This window comes from Vombatus ursinus, unplaced genomic scaffold (assembly GCF_900497805.2).
Source record: "Vombatus ursinus unplaced genomic scaffold, bare-nosed wombat genome assembly UNPS02014793.1, whole genome shotgun sequence".
In the NCBI taxonomy this organism is placed as follows: domain Eukaryota; kingdom Metazoa; phylum Chordata; class Mammalia; order Diprotodontia; family Vombatidae; genus Vombatus; species Vombatus ursinus.
In genome coordinates, this window is record NW_020954571.1 from 12471841 (window position 1) to 12492984 (window position 21144).

The 21144-nt window shown below is 41.8% G+C and overlaps 1 protein-coding gene across 2 annotated transcripts in view; it reads right to left on the reverse strand.

Moving 5' to 3' along the window:
* Positions 1 to 478: 478 nt before the first annotated feature.
* Positions 479 to 21144, reverse strand: part of FKBP15 (FKBP prolyl isomerase 15) — a 71862-nt gene continuing 51196 nt past the window's right edge. For both annotated transcript variants that reach the window (XM_027869328.1, XM_027869329.1), the window contains 10 exons: positions 15217 to 15388; positions 13766 to 13902; positions 13279 to 13434; positions 11786 to 11938; positions 10987 to 11070; positions 8674 to 8799; positions 6207 to 6314; positions 4715 to 5433; positions 4367 to 4463; positions 479 to 1710 (listed from right to left, as the gene is read on the reverse strand). In XM_027869328.1, coding sequence (XP_027725129.1) covers positions 1633 to 1710; positions 4367 to 4463; positions 4715 to 5433; positions 6207 to 6314; positions 8674 to 8799; positions 10987 to 11070; positions 11786 to 11938; positions 13279 to 13434; positions 13766 to 13902; positions 15217 to 15388 — 1830 coding nt within the window. In that variant the 3' untranslated portion in view covers positions 479 to 1632. The remainder of the gene's footprint in view (positions 1711 to 4366; positions 4464 to 4714; positions 5434 to 6206; positions 6315 to 8673; positions 8800 to 10986; positions 11071 to 11785; positions 11939 to 13278; positions 13435 to 13765; positions 13903 to 15216; positions 15389 to 21144) is intronic.

Genomic DNA, 21144 nt, shown 5'->3' on the forward strand with positions numbered 1-21144 from the left:
TCAATGAAATACTATTCCATCATTTACATTTTTTGCAATAGGTAATGAGCTCTGGACATATTTTTGCACATATCTGGTCATGAGCCTCAGATACCAAGATGCTCTTGGCTTCAGTTATTCATTCAACAGTTAAACATTTATTAACGTCCTACTATATGCAAGGCACTGTGCACAATAAGGCCCACTGGTTCAGGGGAAAATGGAAATCTCTCCCTTTTCTTTGAATGCAGAGAACCTGGAACAATCTACTCAGATGTGAGTTATCCTAAAAACACAAAACTGAGTAATCCCATGGATTTCCAAAGGAAAAAAGAAAACAAAAATAACCAGTTTAAAATTACCTGGTTTGCAAAGAATTTAAGAATTGGCTCCTGACCAATTTTGTCCCCCCAGCACTTAATTCCTTCAGAGAGTAGTGCATACTTCTCGGGTAAAACCCTTAGAAACAAAGTTGATTTCATCCCGGAGCGTTCAGAGACCGAGTTCCATTGCTGACTTTTATTTTGTGTTTGTTAATTTTGAATATTCATTAATATATAACATCAGAATTAAGGCAGAGAAAAAGACATATATGAGAGCCTAGCACTGAACTCCTAATGTAAGAAGGTGGACAGCTAGATGAAGTCCATTGCACTGGATAGAGGATTTCCATGGGGTGGGGGGCAGTTACCTATGTGTTGTCAGTAACAGGTCTTAAGGTCACAGATTAGTATGGTGATGCTCACCGGACAGGCCAAAGTCCTATTTGGCTCCATCTCAGAATCAGCAAGGAGAAGGCTTCGTAACATAGCAGTGGGTTGAATGAAGCACATTAACAAGGCAGGGATGAGGACAAGCTAACTCACATGGTGAGTGACTGGCTGGTTTTAGGACTGGGCAAGAGAGGTGATCAGAGGTCCTCCAACACAGGAAAAGCAATTCTTCTGAGGTTTCAATTCTTTCTCTCCAAGGCTGTGCTCCTGTACACCACTAGGCACTGCTATGCACAGTGCCTACCAACTTCAGCTCTGGACTTACTTACAGAAAGGACAAACTCACTAAGGCAGTGTGACAGGAGGAGATCAGAGTCCAACCATTCCAATGGCCAACAGCAGCAGCACTTTTGGTGAGACAAAATTCCAAGGGCAAAGCCATGTTCCTTTTCAACAGCAAATGATCAGGGCAGAGTGTTATGAGGCTTTGTCACTGGGAAATGCTTTCTGGTGCAGAGCTCAGAATTTGGTTCTCAGTAGATACTTTGTAAAGTTTCTGCCCAGGAGAAAAAAAAAAAGGACTAGGAGCTATATTAGCATCTCCTAGTGGAAGATGATATCACAGGACTATCTCAAAGGAGTTGCTGGAGATCAGAGTTCAATTTGTTTACTTAGAAAAGATGTGTGTGGACAGTAAAATGCCAAAGGCTGCTTTCCGCACCAGCAGCACGAGACACTAGGGGGATACCCCTGGATGGAAGGATGCTTTCCCAATGCTTACTGGGATGGGCCAGAAAATTCAGCTCCGGAGAGGGTTAAGAAATTCTGGACCTTACCCTGTTGCCCACCCAGAACCAGGGTCAGCTGTGCAAAACAGTGCTCAGAAAGAGAAAGGCAGAGCAGGGCAGAATGAAAGACCTCTGTACTATCTCTCAAGTCTTCATCCCAGCCAGTCAAGGTCATCATCATCGTCATCATCCCCAAAAAGTGGAGCTGGGGGTGGGCATCCCTTCATGCTCTGACAAAACAGAAAACAGCCATAAGTTTTGGATACCACCAGTGAAATAGATAATTTCCTGATCAAGATTCAAAACCCTTTTCCAAGTCAGGTTGGACAATGAGTTGTTGACCAAGAAAGTCAGTATTTAGCCATCACCAAGGTATGCTTGGCACTAAAGATGACAGCCTCAAACAGGGCAGTCCTTACCCTTAAATGTATACGTGTTGAACCAAACAGATGAAAATGTGTATAAAGGAGAGATTTAATACAGAAAAAAGATCATCCTTGTTTAGCTACTTTGAATCTTGCTTTATTTATTTTACAGTTTTCCCTCTCACGAAGTCAGTCACTTCAGCATTTTAGATACAGAGTAGTGGAGGTAAAAAGGTAAGAGAAGGAGGAGGATGTGTAGAGAAATTAGTATGGACAGAGTAAAGTGAAGAGAAACAAACAAATAGGAGAGAGTGTCGTCTAGAGGGGCAGGAGGTAGAAAGCCATGAAAAAGACAGTTGGGAAAGGGCATGCAGGAAGAAATGGACTGTTTTGGAAAAGCCATTTTGTTTTAATGTGCCATTTGTCAGAGGCATGCTGCTGGAGTTCTGTCACCATAGTTTTTCTGAAAAATTGGGGTAGACAGAAGGGACCCTATTCCCAAGTCACTGTGCACTAGAATAAAGACCCCTCATAGGTACAGAACCCCAGCTAGAGGTTCCTCCCAACCCAACTCTGGCAAAGGAAAGGCTTTCAGACCTACTCCCCTCCTCTCAATCCAGCTTCTGATTTTGGATGCCAAAGAGTCAGAAACAAAGGGCTGTAGAGGAGGTATCCTCCCTCCCAATCCAGGATGCCCTGTATTACCAGCTCTACTCACTCATAGTCATGTCTTCCTATAGGTAGCTAAGACAGGAGAGGTAGTAATAAGGGTTATGGGGAAAACTGACATTTCCTTTTCACGTGGCCTATTCTGAATTTCTTATTCTGGTTACGGGGTGGTGGGGTAGTGGTGGGGGAGTCGGAGGGCCGGGGGCAGATGGATGACAAGAGTTCTTGGGGTTAACACTGCAGGCTAGCTTTCATAGTACATCCCACTTAGAAGCAACTTCTGCCCTTTTAAGATACTGCTGGTCCAGGTGACCCCCAGATTCTATTGTCTAATTTCAGATGGGCAGATCATAGGGAAAAAAGCCCTGCTGCAGGAGTCAGAAGCTTGGCAAACAGTGCTCAGGAGAAGAAGAGCATTGCAGGGCCAGCTCAGGGAACTCAGGATTTTCTCCCATGTCTTTATTCCAACCAATTAAGGTCACTGTCGTCATCCTCCAAAAGCAGCTCTACCTCTTCCTTGCTGTGTGACCTTAGACACTTCAGCTTCCTTATCCATAAAGTAGAGGACATGATCTAGCCGCTGTTGAAAGGCCCCCCGACCTCTTACATTCTGTGTTCTAAAGGCCATTCCAGTTCTAGGAGGCATGGCATGTTAGCAGGCTACTGAGGATCTCTGGCTAGCATTAACTTTTCAAGGTGGTAAAAAGGGGAGCCCAAAAACCTCAGCAGTACTTATTCTGTGGCTCTCCCTCTGGAGGAAACCTAATTTTGGGGTGAAAAGCGGTTACCACACTCTGCTAAGCAGTTGAAATAACACACTTTTTACCAAGGACAGGGAAAAGCTAGAGCACTTGAGCACAGGAGTGAAGGATTCTGGAACAAAGACTTAGGATCTCAGTGTTCTCACTGACAGTGCTTCATGTGCCTGGAAAATTCACTCTGGCCTAAATTTTTCACTGATACTGCAAGAGATGTGTCCTTACACACTTGTATGTTTCAGTGCTCAGGCTGGGCCTGAAAAACATGGTTTCTGCATATGTTTAGCATCAATGCAAGTCTCAACATGTGACTGGCTAATAAAGCCTAAGCCAGGAGCACTTGGCTGAGCATCAGAAAGCCTGGGTTCTCGTCCCACCTTTGCCACTAATCTGTCCTTAAGTAAGCCACCTAATTTCCATGAGACTCAGTTTCTTGCTCTGTAAGAAAGGAGACATCATCTGCCTTATTTTCCCCAAAGAGATGTTTTGGGGATCACAGCTCTAAGGATGAAAGGGGCAGAAAGGGATCCTAGGTTAAGAAGCGCTCTGAGTAAATCATGACCCCTACACAAGTGTTAGCTGGGGGAGGGAAGGAAAGCAGATTAGAGTCTAGCTCCAGGTCAGCTGTGTGATCGTGGACAACTCAAAGCATCTCTCTAGGACTCGGTTTATTCTTCTGAGACAGGGGGCTAGGTTAGATGATCTCTCAGGCCTCTAACAGCACGGGAGCCTATGATTCTACTAAGTCTAATGCTGTTCATGGACCGAGGAAGTTCATTCCTTATACTAAGCTTTGACATTATAATAAAGACTAAGTTTTTTATGCTTGCTCACTTAAGAAAGAGCCCAAGTGAAAGGTCAAAGCTTATCCCCCATCCTCAACAAAGAATAGGGATGCAAGCAACCTACCACCATATTTACAGGATTGACCCATTTCAAGCCCCAGATTGGTCTTCTAGGGTCCGGCACAAAGAGCCCAGTAAGTAGGTCGCCAAGACTCCAGATCCCTTTGACCTGGGTGTTTCTTAGAGTAGGTCATGAGGTTCTCTTAGTATGGTGGCCTTCAGACAGGGGCAAGCCCTAACTTTCCTTACCACTTCATCTTCATCGTCATCATCAGGCATTGGAACTGGCTTCGATGCTTTCGATGTTGCCCCTTTAAACAAGCAATCTTCATCACCATCTGTGAAACTGAAAGAAAACCAGGTATCAGCAGCAGAAAGTATTGCTATCTCTGACATGGCAGGAATTACTCTGTCCCTGTCTGGCACCAAAAGCTTCAAGAATCATTTATGTTTGTGAGAAGCTAGATTCAGAGTTAAAAGAAGCCATAATATCTCTCTAGACATGATGACCTTCTAAGGAATAAATCTACCAACCCTGACAAAGCCAATGCTACGCTTGCCACTGTAATTCTGTGTTAAGAGAGGACAACCACCAACCTGGCGTTCTGGGGCTCGTGGCTAGGTTTCAGGGTGGCTACTGGTTCTTCAACATTTACATCTGTGCCCAACTGCTCCTCGGTGGTTCTGGGCAGGACAGCGGGGTAGTCCTTCTCTTCATCTTTCAGGGGAGGTTTCAGTTCTTCCCTTGAATGTCCCAGCTCCGCTGACAATGGGTCCTCTTCCTTGTGACTTACAGCTTGATGGCTTCCTGGCTGCAAAGTTTTTTCACTCTCCTGTCTCTGAGTACCTGAGGCTTCTGACAAGCTGCTTATGTGATGTCTCACCTCATTATCAACACCTGTGTCTTCACACTCAGGTTCCCAGACTACAGCATCTCCAAGAAGAGGTGGCATGGGTGGAATTGAAGTTGGGGGCCCTGGAATACCCTGAGATGGAAGTCTCATTGACCCTTGTGGGAGAGGCTGATGAGGCACTTCCAGACTCTTCTCTGCCTCTGAAATCCCATCCCTGTGGGGCCTTTCCTCCATCCCATTCGGTGTCTCAAAGGCCTTAGGCAGTGGACTCTCTGGCTTGTCTTCTGGCTCCACTGGCTGAGCTGTGGGCTTGAGCCCCTCCTGATCCAGGGGTCTAAGAGCTGGAGGTGGAATGGTTGGGGCCGAGCCTTCCTGAGGTGATTTCGGGGGCTGCCCTTCTTCCTCCTCACTGCTGCTCTCCTCTTCCAGCTCCTGGGGAACCAACAGAAGCAGCGTCTCCAGCTGTCAGGAAAACCAAGAGCTAGGACATCAGTACTGACAGAAAAGCATCAGGCAAGGCGTTTCTTAGTTCTTTATAACAGAGAGAAATTCCTGTCTTATCGGCTAGACTGGCCTCAGAGATATGACTAACCAGCCGTGACCAAATAAAAATAATGTAGGCTAGGAATGACATACTACTACTGCTACTGCTCCTCATACCATCTCCAAATCTTGTCCCAAAGAAGAGCTATGAGAAGATATCTCCTTTCCTCCTTTTTAGAGGCTGAGGACTATGGGTGTATGGGACTATGGGACACTATAGAGAATGTCAGACCTATCTGATGTGTTGGTTAGTTTTCCTGAACTGGTTTTTTTTCCCTCTTTTTTACTCTTTGATATAAAGGATGGCTTTCTGGTGAAGGGTGGGGAGTGATATCAGGAAATGAAGGGATGTAAAAAAAGGATATCAATAAAAATTTGTTTAAAAGCGATAACTGGCATTTATATGGCATTTTACCATTTGTAAAACATGTTATATAGATTGTCTTATTTGAGCCGCACAACAACATAACTCCAGGTAATTTCTCCATTTTAGAGATGTGGAGACTGAGGCTCAGGGAGGGTGTGTTTGAACAGTCACACAAGAAGTGTCAGACACAGGTCTTCAAGCCTCCAAGTTGAGCACTTAATCCAGAATTCCACAGCGCTTCTCAGATGAAAGGCCTTTAACAATTTTACATCTCTTTAGACCTTAGGAGGTCCAAAAGCAACAAGATCCCAGTTGCTGGACATACCTTGATCGTATTCATGACAATGCTCAGAATGGTCCTGCCATCATAGGACTCTTCCAATTCAAATTCTCCCCTTAGAGACTGGAACACTCGGTTCATGATCTTCTTTACCTGGACATGGGTATGGGAAGAAGTTGGAGCAAGATCAATTTGAGGTAGACCCAGAGGACAATAGCAAATGTTTTATTTTAAGATATTATTCATCCTGTTCATTCATGCTATTCATCCATTCATTATTCAGCCCAAGACACAAAGGCTGTCACCTTAATCAGGACATGGTAAGCAATGAGCACTGCCTTGGTTTCTAGGAGAAGGGTCTCTTCTAGGGTCCTTGGATCTCTATACTCCTGACAACATATCTATCACAGTTGTGCATCCAGAGACAGGGGCTGATGATAGCAAAGAGGACAACTCCACCTTCCCATTTCTACCCATCTGTTGGGGTTGCTCTTGATCCTGAGAATTGGCCTCCAATATGTTTTTCCAGGAGCCACAGATAAGTAAAGAAGGAAAAGGACTGGAGCCTTTAAAAGGCTGCCAACTGCACGTCCTCAGCTTGAGCTGTCCCTGAGATCCTGGAATAATACAATACTCAATATCCCAAGAAAGTAGCAGAAAGAATCAAGAGAACACAAGCTCAGCTCAGATATTCCCTCCAGAGTTGGGCCCTAACATAAAGTCAGAAGTCAGGAAGTAGGCTAGAAGAAGGAACAAACAGAAGGCTGCCTCTTTCTGGCCAATACTAAGACTGGAAGACTGTAGAGGAGAACACTGGGGGAAACAGAACTGAAATGAAATATGCAAAGGGCATAAACAGGTGCACTGGGTAGAATAAGTTACAGGGCGATCAATTGTGCTTCTGTAAAAATAATGAAAAATGTTCTTGGAGCTGTTCAACAGCCACATGGACTGCTCTGAACAACACAAAGTTCTTCTTCCCAGGAAGTCTCTGAGCTGAGAGTCAGGGGTACATAAAGCAGCATTCCATGTTGGGTGGGCAGCTGGGCTCCAATGACCTCCACAGGCCAGTATGATTCTATAGCAGGACTGGACAGATACTGCCAATTCTTGTGAGCTGTTTATTCAGATTCAAATTTATCACTTAGCAAAAACTTCTCCACTTAGTAAAAAAAGATCACATGCTAAGCTTGAATAGTATTTACCTTAGGCCAAATGGGACTCAAAATTTTCCCCAAGGGGGGAGTGGTGGGATTGATGGTGATCACAGAGCTGTGACAAGTACAAGGTGCAGAGACTTATGATACCAAGGCACTCCTCAAATAGAGTTCTCCTCACTAGGCACTATCTGTAGTATCTTAACATTATTCCTCCTTTCCTGACTCAGCACTCACAATTATTCAAGGCTGACAAGCACAGAATTATCTCATGTATGTGTTGTGAGGGATGCAGTGTAAGTAATTTTTTTTACTAAAGTGAAGTTACTCCTAGAAGTACCAACACTTAAAAGAATTATACCTATTTTTGTTAGAAATCCTACTAAAATGTATTATGCAATTTTTTGCCATCTTAATATGCTAGAAATAATTTATTTTCTTCTAAATGACTTAAGTTCCTCAGTGCTCATGATTAGCACGTGCTGTATGCAATACAGTCGTTGTCTCAGGGACTTTTTTGTTTTTGTTTTTTTTTTTGGTGAGGCAACTAGGGTTAAGTGACTTGCCCAGAGTCACACAGCTATTAAGTGTTCTGTGTCTGAGGCCGGATTTGAACTCAGGTCCTCCTGACTCCAGGGCCGGTGCTCTATCCACTGTGCCACCTAGTTGCCCCAGGGACTTTTCTTAAGGTATGATGAACTTGTCTCTACACTAGATGGACCCAGACTAAGGTGTTTTGCTAATTGTATCTGTTTTTTCTATTTTTCTGTCTTTTCTAAGCACCCATTTCTCTGTAGTGTCAGCTGAGAAGAGACATCTTATTATCACTTACTGTCTTTTTTACAGCTTGATATTTTGAGTCTCATTGACTTTTCCACCATGCCCCTGTGTCACATATCTCCCCATTCCTTTCAGCTTCCTTTTGTGGACTGTCTTGTAAGCTTCTTAAGGGCACCGACTGTCCTCTTCTTATATGTATCCCTGGCACTTAGCACAGGACACAGTACATAGCTGACTCAAAACAAATGCTTATTAACTACTGACTGTTGTCTTGTGAGCCTGATAACCAAATTTCCTAGAACTGTAAATCAAGGCCTTTCCTATGAAGTACATAGGCTTTGGTATAAAGGGTTTATAATAGTGACTTTACCTACTCAAAGATCTTTTATGGTAATTTTTTCGATATGCCTCTGTGCTAAAAAATTTAAGTTCCAGGATATCAGTGGGGTGTTTAAAAAAAAAAACAATCCACAGGTAAGATCCCAACAACTTAACAATGGTTTACACACTATGATGATCATCTGATGCTTAATACTCCATCTCTTAGTCTAGTCTTCCATGAGATGCCAGCTTACCTTCTCTGAAGTGTCTGGTGCTTCTGATCCATGTTCAGTTTCTTGTGTTTTCTGCTTCTTTAACTCCTGAATTTGCTGCTCATAGTGGACTGTTAGGGTATCAATTTTGGATTGGAGAGCTACACACTGCAAATAGTACATTACGGAAACCAGTCTTAGAATGTGGACAAAACACAAAACATATATTTGACAGGGATTAGAAAAACACTGCCTCTTCTTGGGCTTCCATCCTCATCATTCCACCCAAACTACTCTCTCCAAAGTGACCAATGATCTCTTAGTTGCCAAATCTGATGGCCCTTTCTCAATCCTCATTCTTCTTGATCTCCCTTGCAGCCTTTGACACTGTTGATCACTCTCTCCTCCTTGATCCTGTCTTCTTTCTATGTTTCAGGGATACCACTCTTTTCTGGTTCTCCGATCTCTCTGATGGCTCGCTCCTTCTCTGTTTCCTTTGCTGGATCTTGCTCCAAATCACGCCCACTAATACAGGTATCCCTCAGGGTTCTGCCCTGGGCCCTCTTCTCTTCTCCCTCCATACTGCTTCCTTTGGTGATCTCATCAGCTCCCATGGATTTAATTACCATCTCTATGCTGGCGATTCTCAAATCTACTCATCCTGCCCCAATCTCTCTGCTGACCTTAGGTCTTGCATCTCTAATTGCCTTTCACACATCTTGAACTGGGTGTCTAGTAGACATCTTAAACTAAACATGTCCAAAACTGAACTCATTTATCTTTCCAACTAAACCCTCCCCTCTCCTACCTTTCCTATTACCATAGAGGGTAACACCATCCTTCCAATTCCTTGGGCTCACAACCTAGGAATCAACCTCAGCTCCTCACTATCTCTACCCCCACCTCCAGCCCACTATCCAAGCTGTCGACAAGGCCTATTGATTTCACCTTTGCAACATCTCTCAAATGTGCCCCCTTCCCTCCTCTGACCCTGCCACCACTCTAGTGCCTCACACCTGGACTATTGCAATAGCCTGCTATTGCCTCTACCTGCCTCAAGTCTCTCCCCACTCTAATCCATCCTTCCTTCAGCCACCGAAGTGATTTTCCTAAAGCTCAGGTCAGACCATATCACCCCCCTACTCATACTTGAGTAGCTCTCTCTTACCTCCAAGATCAAGTACAAAACCCTCTGTTTGGTGTTCAAAGCCATGACGGAGCCCTTCCAGCCTTCTTACACTTTACTCCCTGACAGGCCCTCCTCATTCACTGGCTATTCCATGAACAAGACACTCCATCTCTTGGCTAAAGGCATTCTCTCTGGCTGGTCCCCATGCTTCAACTACCCACCTAGTGCCTTCATTCCCAGCTAAAACCTCATCTTCTAAAGGAAGCCTATCCCAGCTCCTGTTAATTCCAGTGCCTTCCTTCTGTTGATTATCTCCAGTTCATCCTGTATGTAGCTTGTTTGTGCATATCTGTTTGCAAGTTGTCTCCTGTGTTAGAGTATGAGCTTCTGGAGGTCACTTCACATCCTTCTTCACCAACCCAAGACTCGAGGCAGCATAGTGGAGTGGCTAGAGTGTTGAATTTGGAGGCAGAAAGAGGCTCTGGGTTCAAATCCTATACATCTTTCTGTCTCCAAATCTGACGCAGTGCCATGCTCCCCTTAGTTGTGGATTAGTGGAGAGGGAGGTGCCCTTCTTTCTGCCAGTTCTTTGGGCTTCTACCTGCTGAGAAAGTCGTTGTGCTTGTTCAGCTGTTGGGAACTTGAGATAAGTATAATTAGGCATGATTGTAAAACCACATCTGTTTGAAAAAGAAACTGAACCCACAATTTCATGATGAATTGCTTTCAGATGATTTGAATTTCATTTAACAAAACAAAACACTCACTAAGGCATTTTTAAAAATCACTAGGAAATCAGTTACTAAATTTTGGTGATTTTTGGTAACCACATTTTGGTGGTTTTGAATGATTAATGAAGCTTTACTGTGTTAACAGCCTTCACAGAGGAATTTCTGTCCCCGAACCAGTCCCTCTCTCTTCAGAGGCATTTTTATCTACAATAACCAATACCATTCCCCTCAGAACTAGGCACTGGAAAGAACACTGGCCTGCAAGCTGGAAGATCAATTTCTTAGTCCATTTTTTTGTCACTAAACATGTTTTGAGTAAATCATTTGCTTTTCTGGGCCTTGATTTCCTCATCTGTAAAATGAAGGGGCTGGGCGAGGTGATCTGAGGCTCCTCCTATCTCTCACATGCTCTTTTCAATAGCACACGTGCTCTCTAAGCTGGATGCTCAGCGGCAGCAGTGGCTTAAAGGCTCTGCTCTTCTGACGAGCACTTACCTTCTTCTGCCTCTCTTCTGCCAGCTCCTGGTATTCAGAAAGCTTCTTCTCCTCTACACCTCGAGACTGCTCCAGAACAGAGAGCTGAAACAAGACAGCATGGTGAAGACAAGCACACTAGCACACATCTGCCACTGCTCCCCAAGAGTCGGACAATGCATTCTCAGTCTGAGTCTTCTCAGTCGGAGGACTTTCTACCTCATATGCCCAAAAGCATCACTGACAGCCCTACTACACAACTTGGTTTCCTCTTTCTTGGGAAAGTCAGGGAAAGAAGGAAGTCATAAAACAAGCAGAAATGCCAAGGCTGGATGTCAGTAGCTACCTATTCTACCAACAGCATCACCCCATTCTTCTGTAACTTCAGGGTGCTGCTTGGGGCACAGAGACATTAATGGATGTGTCCAAGGACACAGAGCTAGGAAGTGTCAGGGGCTAGGTGCGGAGACAGCTCTAGCACCCTCCCTACTGTGCCACCTTGCCTCTAATTTAGTCACATCACCCAGACCAAAGGAGCTTAGGTGATAGGCCTCAGACACAACAGGAAATGTGTCCCAAAGCTCTGTCACTGTACTTTTTCAGGATACTGGTACTTACTGTCACCATCAGCAATAAGTCTAGAAAAGACAGACTTCTGGGCAGTTGGTGCGCTGGGGCAATTTTGAGGCTAAAGAATTTAAAAACAATCTCCCCCTTCCCCCCCCCCCACCCCCCGGCTGCTGAATAGCTACAAGATCCAAACAATCCAAACAATCCAAAGAGGCTGAATGGCCAGCCTCATTGCTTCAGTATGGCTCACCTTTTCTTTCAGATGAGTGAGTTTCTGCTGAGTAGCATTTCTCTCCTCACACACTTCCTGGTACTGCTGCAAATGTTCATGCTTGGCAGAAGCCAACAAACGCTCACACTTGGCTTCCCACTGGGATCTCAGCTCAGCTTCCACCAGAGACACCTGCCCAGAGAACTTATGTAAGATCTTAAAACTTATAAGGATCCTTACGACATTGGGGAGGGAGATTTTTTAAGTCCAGATAGTTTCTCCCTGTATGGGATAATAAGCCAATAGCTCTTAATATGTTTCTTCTTCCTCGATGAGGCTGTCCCAGTAATCCTAAGTTCTAAGGCCCTTGCGCTAATAAGGGGCAGAGTCTATCAGTAATGTTACATTTGAAAATTAAGGTAAACCAAGAGACAATGATCTGAGTATGATCAATTTGTCAGTTAGACTAGCAGTAACCAATAAATTGGGTCAATGGCCTCTCTCAATGACCAAAGACTCCAAGGTAGGGCTTAGTATAGTTTTGGGGAGTACAGAGTTGGCTAGATACTCTTGTTACAAGGTAGACAATTTCATGGGGGTGGGGATAACACGAATGACGATTTTCAAGAAAGCAGGCGCTAGTGACCACCCCTCTCTGACAATTAAGGAATGTTAATTTTTTTTATGGGACCCATCAGCATCTTGCAGGCCTTGTTGGCAGACCTAAGTTAGCAGACTCCTAGAAGGGTCTGTTAGGGAGATAAGACCCTCAAGGACAGGAAAGGATGAGTAATATAGCTTCTGGGAATAAGTTAATTTGTAACTAACTCAGAGGAAAAGCTGACTCAGAGATGGAGACTGAGCAATTATACAAAATGGGACAGTAGCACAGAATATGGCCAATTATAAAATAGAATCAATTATTAAATGATACAGAACAATTTTAATTTCCTTAGTAGTCAATTCTCTGATATCTTCATGGCTATTGAACCCATGAGGACACAGAGGCATGCATACCCAAGAAAGGAGTGCACAACTGGACAGCGTCAAACAGCCTCGTCCCTGGGCTCAGAACTTGCCATGGTGTCTCCTCTCTTTGCTGCTGCTGTCTTGGACCTCTCTGAATGCTGGGGGTCTGAATGCATTTGCCTGGACCTTTTATAGCCTGGCTGACCTTGTTTATTCCTCCTAGATCCCTGCCCCTGCACCACCTACTGTACCCATCTAACTGGTTAGGCTTGTGCTCCTAGCCAAATCTGTGCTTCAGCCACCTCCCTTTGTGACTTTTTGCCATATCTTTTCTCATCACACTGGAAATCTTTTGCTCCTCATTCTTTTCAACCACTGAAATGTCCCTGGAAAGATGGCATTTTACTTGATATCCATCCCATTTGGCACCTGTAACTGAGGTCTCCAGGGAATATTCATAAAAATCTAAAATGGAATCTGGGAAATTTGTTCTTATGTTTGAGGTTTTCACTTCTTCATGCAGGTTTGTGATCTTGTTTTCCTATTCCCACATCTCCCTGTACCTGTTCAGCAGCTGTTTGATCTGTAGACACTTGCGCCTGTTTCAGGAGTTGCCGAAGTTTTTCTAATTCTTCCTGGTGTGATTTGCGAATTTCGTTAATCTCTTCCTCAGCCTGACTTCGCTCTTGGGCAGACTTCTTTTTCCTCTCTGAGAGGGTCTTTGGAAGGAAGAAACTAATCTTAATTTCTAATAGTCTAGTAGAGGTTAAATAAGTGTGCCTATATCCCTAGGAACTTGCTTGGTTCCTAGAAACTTAAAATGTTTTCTTATTTAGTTATTTTTTCTTTTATATCCCAATTGAAATATACTTTAAGACCAGAGATCTTTGTCTCCAGGGCAGGCAGTCTTTCCTAGTGTGGAAATGAATTTCCAAATCAAGAAGGGTCCTTCACAGACCAAGAAGACACCTCCCAAACCTTCCCTAAAAGCCAGAATTGGCTGACCTGCCTAAGCATGTCTGGGGGAGGAACCTAAGCAACAAAACTTACCTTTTCCAGAGATGCTTTCTCAGCCTGAAGGTCAGCCAGCTCCTCTTCTAGAGTTGCCAACTTCAGTTCCAATTGCTTGCGGTTTTGCTTTTCGGTTTTAAATTGGGACTGAGCTTGCTCTGATGTTTCTCGGAGTTCTGAAAAACAGAAGCAGATAGTTGGTCCAAGAATGGATGAATAAAATTTAATGGCTGGGCTTGCTTGGCTGCCTGGGTGACTGTAAGCATCTTCAAGGCTTCAAGGTGTGAATCCTTTACCATACCATTCCACTTATTCGGGAGAATTCTTCCCTCTTTTGATTATTGTGTCATCTCTCTAAGCAGTTTATTGAGGCTGCTATGCAAAGACATACTCACGTATTCATTCCTCTACCCACTCACATTTAGCTGACCGGCAAGTCACTTGTTTGTGCCTCAACTTGAACATGTATGAAGTAAAGAAAATATGTCCAACTGAAAGAGATGATAATTTTACTCTGGAACATACCACCTCTTTTCACTAACTAGTCCATAGAATACAGAATCTCTTTAGTTTGTACATAATGAGTCAGATCAAGTAGGTCCCTGGGTCAGAGAGATCCAACCCTCTGGTACTAGTGACATTTTTACTGACTGATTTTTCATGATGGCTCCTTTCATTCCCTTCAAAAACAGTAGTGTGACATATATTTAAAGTAAATTTAAATACCTTTTTTTCAGAATTATGTAGCATCCTTTAAAGTGACAGGGAGTTCCATGGGACAATACAGAGGCAGGGCTGGGAATCACTGGATTGAACCCCAGTTCATAACGACAATAAATGTAATAATAAATTTGTAGATATTTAACAAATGTTTGTGGAATTGGACATAAGATACTTTGCTTCACATGGTAAATTTACATTCTGCTGACATCTACTCCCCAACTCTCAGACCAGTCAGAGTATAACTGTGTTTCTTAACACATACCCAACTTATAATCACGAGTGTGTGTGTGTGGGGAGATTCTGTTGTTCACCAAGGTGGTAGAGTGGAAGCACAGTAACTCAGGCAAACAGAGAACTCCATACTATAGTGAAGTTCTAAATGTACCATCAATGAGAGAAGGAGCTGTGGAAACTTGAGTCCATCTGCATCCCTGCATGAATAGTCTTTTTGGAGTAATGAATGTATCGTCTTTTACGTTAAAAAAAAAGAATGACGTTACTAACCAAAAAAGTATTTTTTTGAAAAATATTTCTTAGTACTGATGATAGGTTCGTACTAATTCATCCAACTGTATTTTTCTTTATGCTGGATTAGATGACCCCAAGGGTCCTTTTCAGTTCTCACATAGTAGGAGTCTCTCTTTCATGTTCTCCAGTGGTCTTGCGAACAACATGCTGAATGGAAAAGGTTTGGTAGACAACAGTGGTTTCCAGGCCAGGGTTTAGAATGGTCAAAGTCAGTCCAGCCCTTGTTACCAAGAACAGACCTGTGATCTGTGCCTGCAATTGGCTGATCTGGGCCTCCCGGAGATCTGCTTCCTTCAGGCATCCTGTCAGCTGCATCTGCAGGTCTGTTTCCTTCTTCTGCTGAGTGGTCAGTTTCAGTTGCAGACTGGAGACCTGGGCAGTCACCGATGCCAACTCTTCTGTGACCTTAGCCTGGTTAATCAAGCAGAGGAATTAGGAGTAAGCTTAAACCACAAGTTACACAACTAAGCACTAGTCCTAATGCTATCCTCTGCCAACACACAAAAATTGTGCAATGAATAGGTAACGGCTCCTCACTAATACTGAGGTCAGGACCCCAAGGATGATAGTGTTTGGCATCTACGGCTTAACCTCACTTAATTGAATGGGAGGGACATTAGCATATATGAAGGTAGTTTGGAGTTCTAAGAATAAGGTTTTTATATAGAAAGATGACCTATATACCCTATCCAGCAAGACTTGATTGATTTACTTCTGAGCTAGCTGGTTCACTGCATTTTAAATCAGATTCTGAACTCATTAAAAGTGGCTAATCTTTTCTTTGTAAATATATCAATATACCTGAGTTATTAAATGAGAGGAATTCACTGGGTGAAGAAAGCTTAACTGCATATGTATAACAGTAAAGAGGAAAAAGGTAAGGAAGAATTTTTTTTAAAGGATTAGAGACATAATAAACATTGCATTAAGCAAAGGGAAGACTTTGAAATCTGCATAATCCAATTCAGGAAAACAAACCTCTTTTAAGTTCCTATGATGTACAAGAAAATAAAATTTAAGAGGCGGGCAAAGGAAAGGCCTTTAAGAGTTAGCAATACTAATGAGTCTTGGTAATTTCCAAAGGTGCTTCATTTAAGAAGATATTGATCAATGAACCTATGGGCTAATAAGTACTGGGGATCCAAAGAAAGAAAATTAAATAGCCCTGCCCTCAAAGTGCTTACATTCTTCAGGGGGAAAAGGAAGAGAAGAACAGCCAAACTGGCAGATGTGACTGTAATGTGAATATTAGATTATGAAGGCAACAACCAGGCACAGAGAAGCATGAACACGGCAGCCAGTACACAAATTCTGAGAGTCATGACAGTCATTGAGGAGCACCAAAAGGTAAGGTTTGAGGGCTATTGACAAAATTTGCTTCTTTCTGGGGATTGACTCAATCTGCTTAATTATGACAAATTTTCTGCAACTAACCGAGGATTGCTGTGAGGTCTTAAATCATGAGAGACATGGAAAAAACAACTCCCATGTTTGTATCAAAGCAAGCCCTCACAGGTTAACTTCTGAGAGACTGAGATGTAAGACTACTTAAACACTGCTCAATATGACATAATGCAGTTAAAAAATTTCCTCATGTGGCCTATGCCATTATACTAGGATTATTTGATTAAGTACTCTGACATTGCTCTGAAAAGACATATCCTTTTTCTACGGTTGTCCTCAAAGTTATCCTTCACTTCTGCCCATCTTGTGACCACTGGAAATGCCATGTTGCACTGAGGTGTGTGTATTACATGATTACCATCTTCCTGGAGCACTGCAGAGCTTTGACCTGAACAGTACCAGGACCTTAGAAAAATCCTTTTTTTTTTTTCCCTTTTTGCTTAGGCAATCGAGGTGAAGTGACTTGCCCAGGGTCACACAGCTAATAAGTGTCAAGTATTTGAGGTCACATTTGAATTCAGGTCCTACTGACTCCAAGGCTGGAGCTCTAGCTGTGCCACCTAGCTGCCCCCCAAAATATCCATTTTCTAAAACATTTTGAACACATAATACATGCAGCAGTGGCTCTGAAGGGGCAGCTCTCCATTGTTCCATGAGACCTTGCAGTCCAGTCACTGTTACCCCAAAGATGCAGTCTAGCCAGTACCTATGTATGTATCCTCTCCATAAAGAGAGCTGCTGAACCAACAGTTGCATTTATTGGAGAAAAAGACAATAAACATTGAATCTTAGCTCTGTGGTAACTGAACATGCAATTAGCAGACTCCCCTGAATATACTATCCACATTTTTTCTTCTGAGTTCTTCATTCTCAGTTACCTTGGGTTATTATACAATGAGTATCCCAGATATGTATGGCTTCTTAACTTTTCAGAGTATTCAATTCCCAATGACGACTGTTGCCATAAATGTCTTCTTGGAGTTTCCAAGAAGTAATAATACTAATAAAGATAGGAGAATACAGGGCATTGTGAGGGCTCTAAGTAGTGTCACATAATAATTTAGGTAGGAGGATATTTTTAGGTTCATTTAAGACTGCTGGAGTACAATAAAAAACTTTCAGGGGAAAGAAGCAGCTGTGGTCTACAGATGTTTGCTTCTGGCTGTGAAAGGAAGGCATTAATATCTGAAGAGAATGCCTAAGGGTTCCCATAGCCATGGCACTATACAAAGGCAGTCAAACAGATATGGGCCTGTGCCCTGCAGAAACTTTGCTATGTTTAATGCTTTCTGGTATAATTTGAGTGCAATTCCCCCATTAGACTCTTCATTCTTAATTTTTCCATCTACAATCTACTTTGAGGTTCTAGGTCTTTTGCTCCTCCAAATGATTTCATCATAATTTTGCTTCACTCTCTATAAAGCAAGCCTTTGGGAGTTTGATTAGCACAATACTAAATCTATCAATTTATTTGTCATCATTTTTATCATATTGGTGTGGCTTAACCATAAACAATAAATACCCCTCAAAATATTTATTTCTTTAAAATGTTTTGTAATTGCATCTACAGAATTCTGGAGCGTGACTTAGTAGAGTGATTCCCAGATGTTTTATGCATTTTTGTAGTTATTCAGAATGGTACTTCCCTTTCAATTATTTTCTTCCAGATTATGTGACCATTATGTAGAAATGTTGATGATTCTGTGGATTTATTTTGCTTACTGCTAATTTACTGAAGCTATTAATTATCTCAATTAGTTTCCAAAGAAAATTATGTCATCAGCAAAGAGGGATAATTTTGTCTTCTCTTTGCCTTTGCTTATGCCTTTAATTTCTTTCACTTGTCTTACTGCTAGTGCTAATATTTCTAAAACTATGTAAAAAAATAGTGGGGAGAACTGATGCAGAGTAAAGTAAGAAGAGCCGGGAGATCACTGTGCACAGTAACAGCAATGTTTGTAATGATCAATTAACTGTGAAAGACGCGGTTACTCGGATCAAGCCAATGATCCAGGACAATTCCAAAGGACTCATAATGAAAAAATGCTAGCCACCTCCAAAGAGAGAACTGATGAACTCTGAGTACAAACTGAAGTATAATTTTCTCACTTTTTTTTGCCTTTTTCAAAAAAAAAAAAAAAAATGGCTAATATGGAAATGTTTTGCATGACTTCACATGTATAATTGATATCATTTTGTTTGCCTTCTCAGTGAGTGGCAGAGGGAAAGAATTTGGAACTCAAAATTTAAAAAGAAAAGCATGCTAATAAATAAATAATTGATTTTTAAAAATAGTGGGGAAAGAGGACATTCTTGCTTTATTCCTGGGTTGACTGAGAAAGCTACTAGTGTTTTTCCATTATAAATAAAGCTAGCTCTTGGTTTTAGGCATATGGTTTTTATTATATTAAAAATGGCCAGACACTTGAAACTTACTAGCTGTGTGACCCTAGACAAGTCACTTAATCCCAACTGCCTCACCAAAAAAATAAAAAATGGCCCTCCTCTGTCTGCTTTGTAATTTGCATACATAATATAATCATGTGTTTTGAAGTATATATGTTTTTAATATGATTTAATGATTATGCTGTACACCCAGAAATCTATGGTAGTGAAAAAATTTTTTATAATAATTTTTTATTGCTGTTTATTGTCTTTTTGTTGAGATTTTACTACAGATTTTTGAATCAATATTTATTAGTGATTGTAGTTCTCCTTCTTTGCTTTATCCTTCCCTGGCTTCAGGATTAGTATTGCTTATAGCTTATAAAAGGTGTTTACTAGAATATTTTATTTCTAGATTTTTGAAAATGACTTGTGTAGTATAGGTATTAATTATTCTTTAAATGTTTGATAGAATTCAACTGGAAATCCATTTAGGTGAAAGATTCCCCCTCTGCCACCTTTGGGAGGTTCCTTTACTGCTAGTTTCATTTCACTATTTGAAACTGGATTATTGAAGATTTCTATTTCATGGAGGACTTAAAAATGAAAACAGGTAATACTCATGTAGATATACATACTGGAAACCAAGACATAGTCAATTACAAAATTCAGGAATAGTAATGCTGTCTTAGGCAGGTAAGATTGAGCCCAAGTAGAGAGAAGTAGCATTTATCTGCTGGACCATTGGCATATGCTGGACACCATGCTATGTAACAGGCAAACTCTGTTATAGATGATTTAGGCTTCCTTATCGAGGCCTCATGAGGAGAAGTATTAACAATGAAATTCCCATCTAAAATATTTCAGAATCAATCCCAAAGCAAAAACCTGTATTCTAACTAATCAATGGGCTATAAAAGGAATGTGTGTTTAAATGAATGCTTTCATTTGAGTAACAAGAAAAAGGGTAAGTTAGGTTAATTACATAACCAATAGCATGTAGTGGGAAAATTCTCTAGAGTTAGCTTTAGTTTCCAGCTCTTTGCTCTTGGGATACCAAAATATCACTATATCATATAGCAAGAATAACAATGAACTCTTTGCTTGACCAGTGAGTTTACTAATGCTTTAATGTATACTGTATCAGCACAGAAAGAACACTGGACTAGGAGATAAAATAGTTGGATCCTAATCCTGGCTCTGCTGTTGATGGATCAGGAGTGAAACCATGGACAAATAACTTACTCTCTCTAGGCCTGTTTCCTCATCTATAAAATGAGGATAATACTATTTGCCCTGCCTACCTCCCACTGTCACTGTAAGAATCAAATGAGGTAGTCATATGGAAGTACTTTGAAAAATCACATGGTACTATGCAACTATAAAGTATTATTATTATAATTAGTATTAGAAATATAATTGAAATGATCTATTTATAATTCATGCTATTTTTTAGTACATAATTTGAATTTATGCTAACCAGTACCAGAAGTTTCCTACTGATTTAGTATGGGAGGCAAATGATTAACAATACTGACAGTATAGTAATACCTCATTTACCCTGAATCATTAAGATGAGGTCAACTAATTTCTAGATAAATGAAGTTTACTCTGTGAAATGCCAAAACCTACTACCCAACCCCCAAGCTGAATCAAACAGGAAAGAAATCTTTCTAAAATGGGGTATATATTTCACTTCCCAATTAAGCAAAGTACACAGAACATAATTTTTGTTTGTTTGTTTTTGTTTTCTTTTTTGGTGAGGCAATCAGGATTAAGTGACTTGCCCAGGGTCACACAGCTATTGCCAAGTGTCTGAGGCCAAATTTGAACTCAGGTGCTCCTGACTCCAGGGTCAGTGCTCTATCCACTGTGCTCACCTACCTGCCCCTGAATATAATTTTAAACTCTTCTTAATGATTAGTTCCGCCATGAGGGAAGTAGCAGTAAGGTGAGTTAGTAGTACAAAGAAAACCATGAAATTGAGAAGATGGCATTATCCCTAGCATAAGGGAATAGACTGGCTTGCCTCAAATGAGTGTCTGAAACTTGGAACTGAGTCTTGGTGGTTCTGCATCCATACATGGTTTGAATACATGCCCAGATGTAAGCCAGCAGAAAGCCTTGCTGAGGTTAGCCAAACAACCAGGACAGGGAGGAATTACATCTAGAGATGACACACAGTTCAATAGCTTGCTCCCTTCCAAGGAGAAGCAGAGTTGCCATGCACAAAAGTCCTGGACTCCTGCTGACTCAAAGTCAGTAAAAAGCCCTATGTCCCAGTCGGACAAGCAAACAGATACCTGAGAGAGCAAGTCAGTGAGCACATGCGAAAGCGTCAGAAAGAAGGAAAACACTAAACACCTACGCCACGTCCA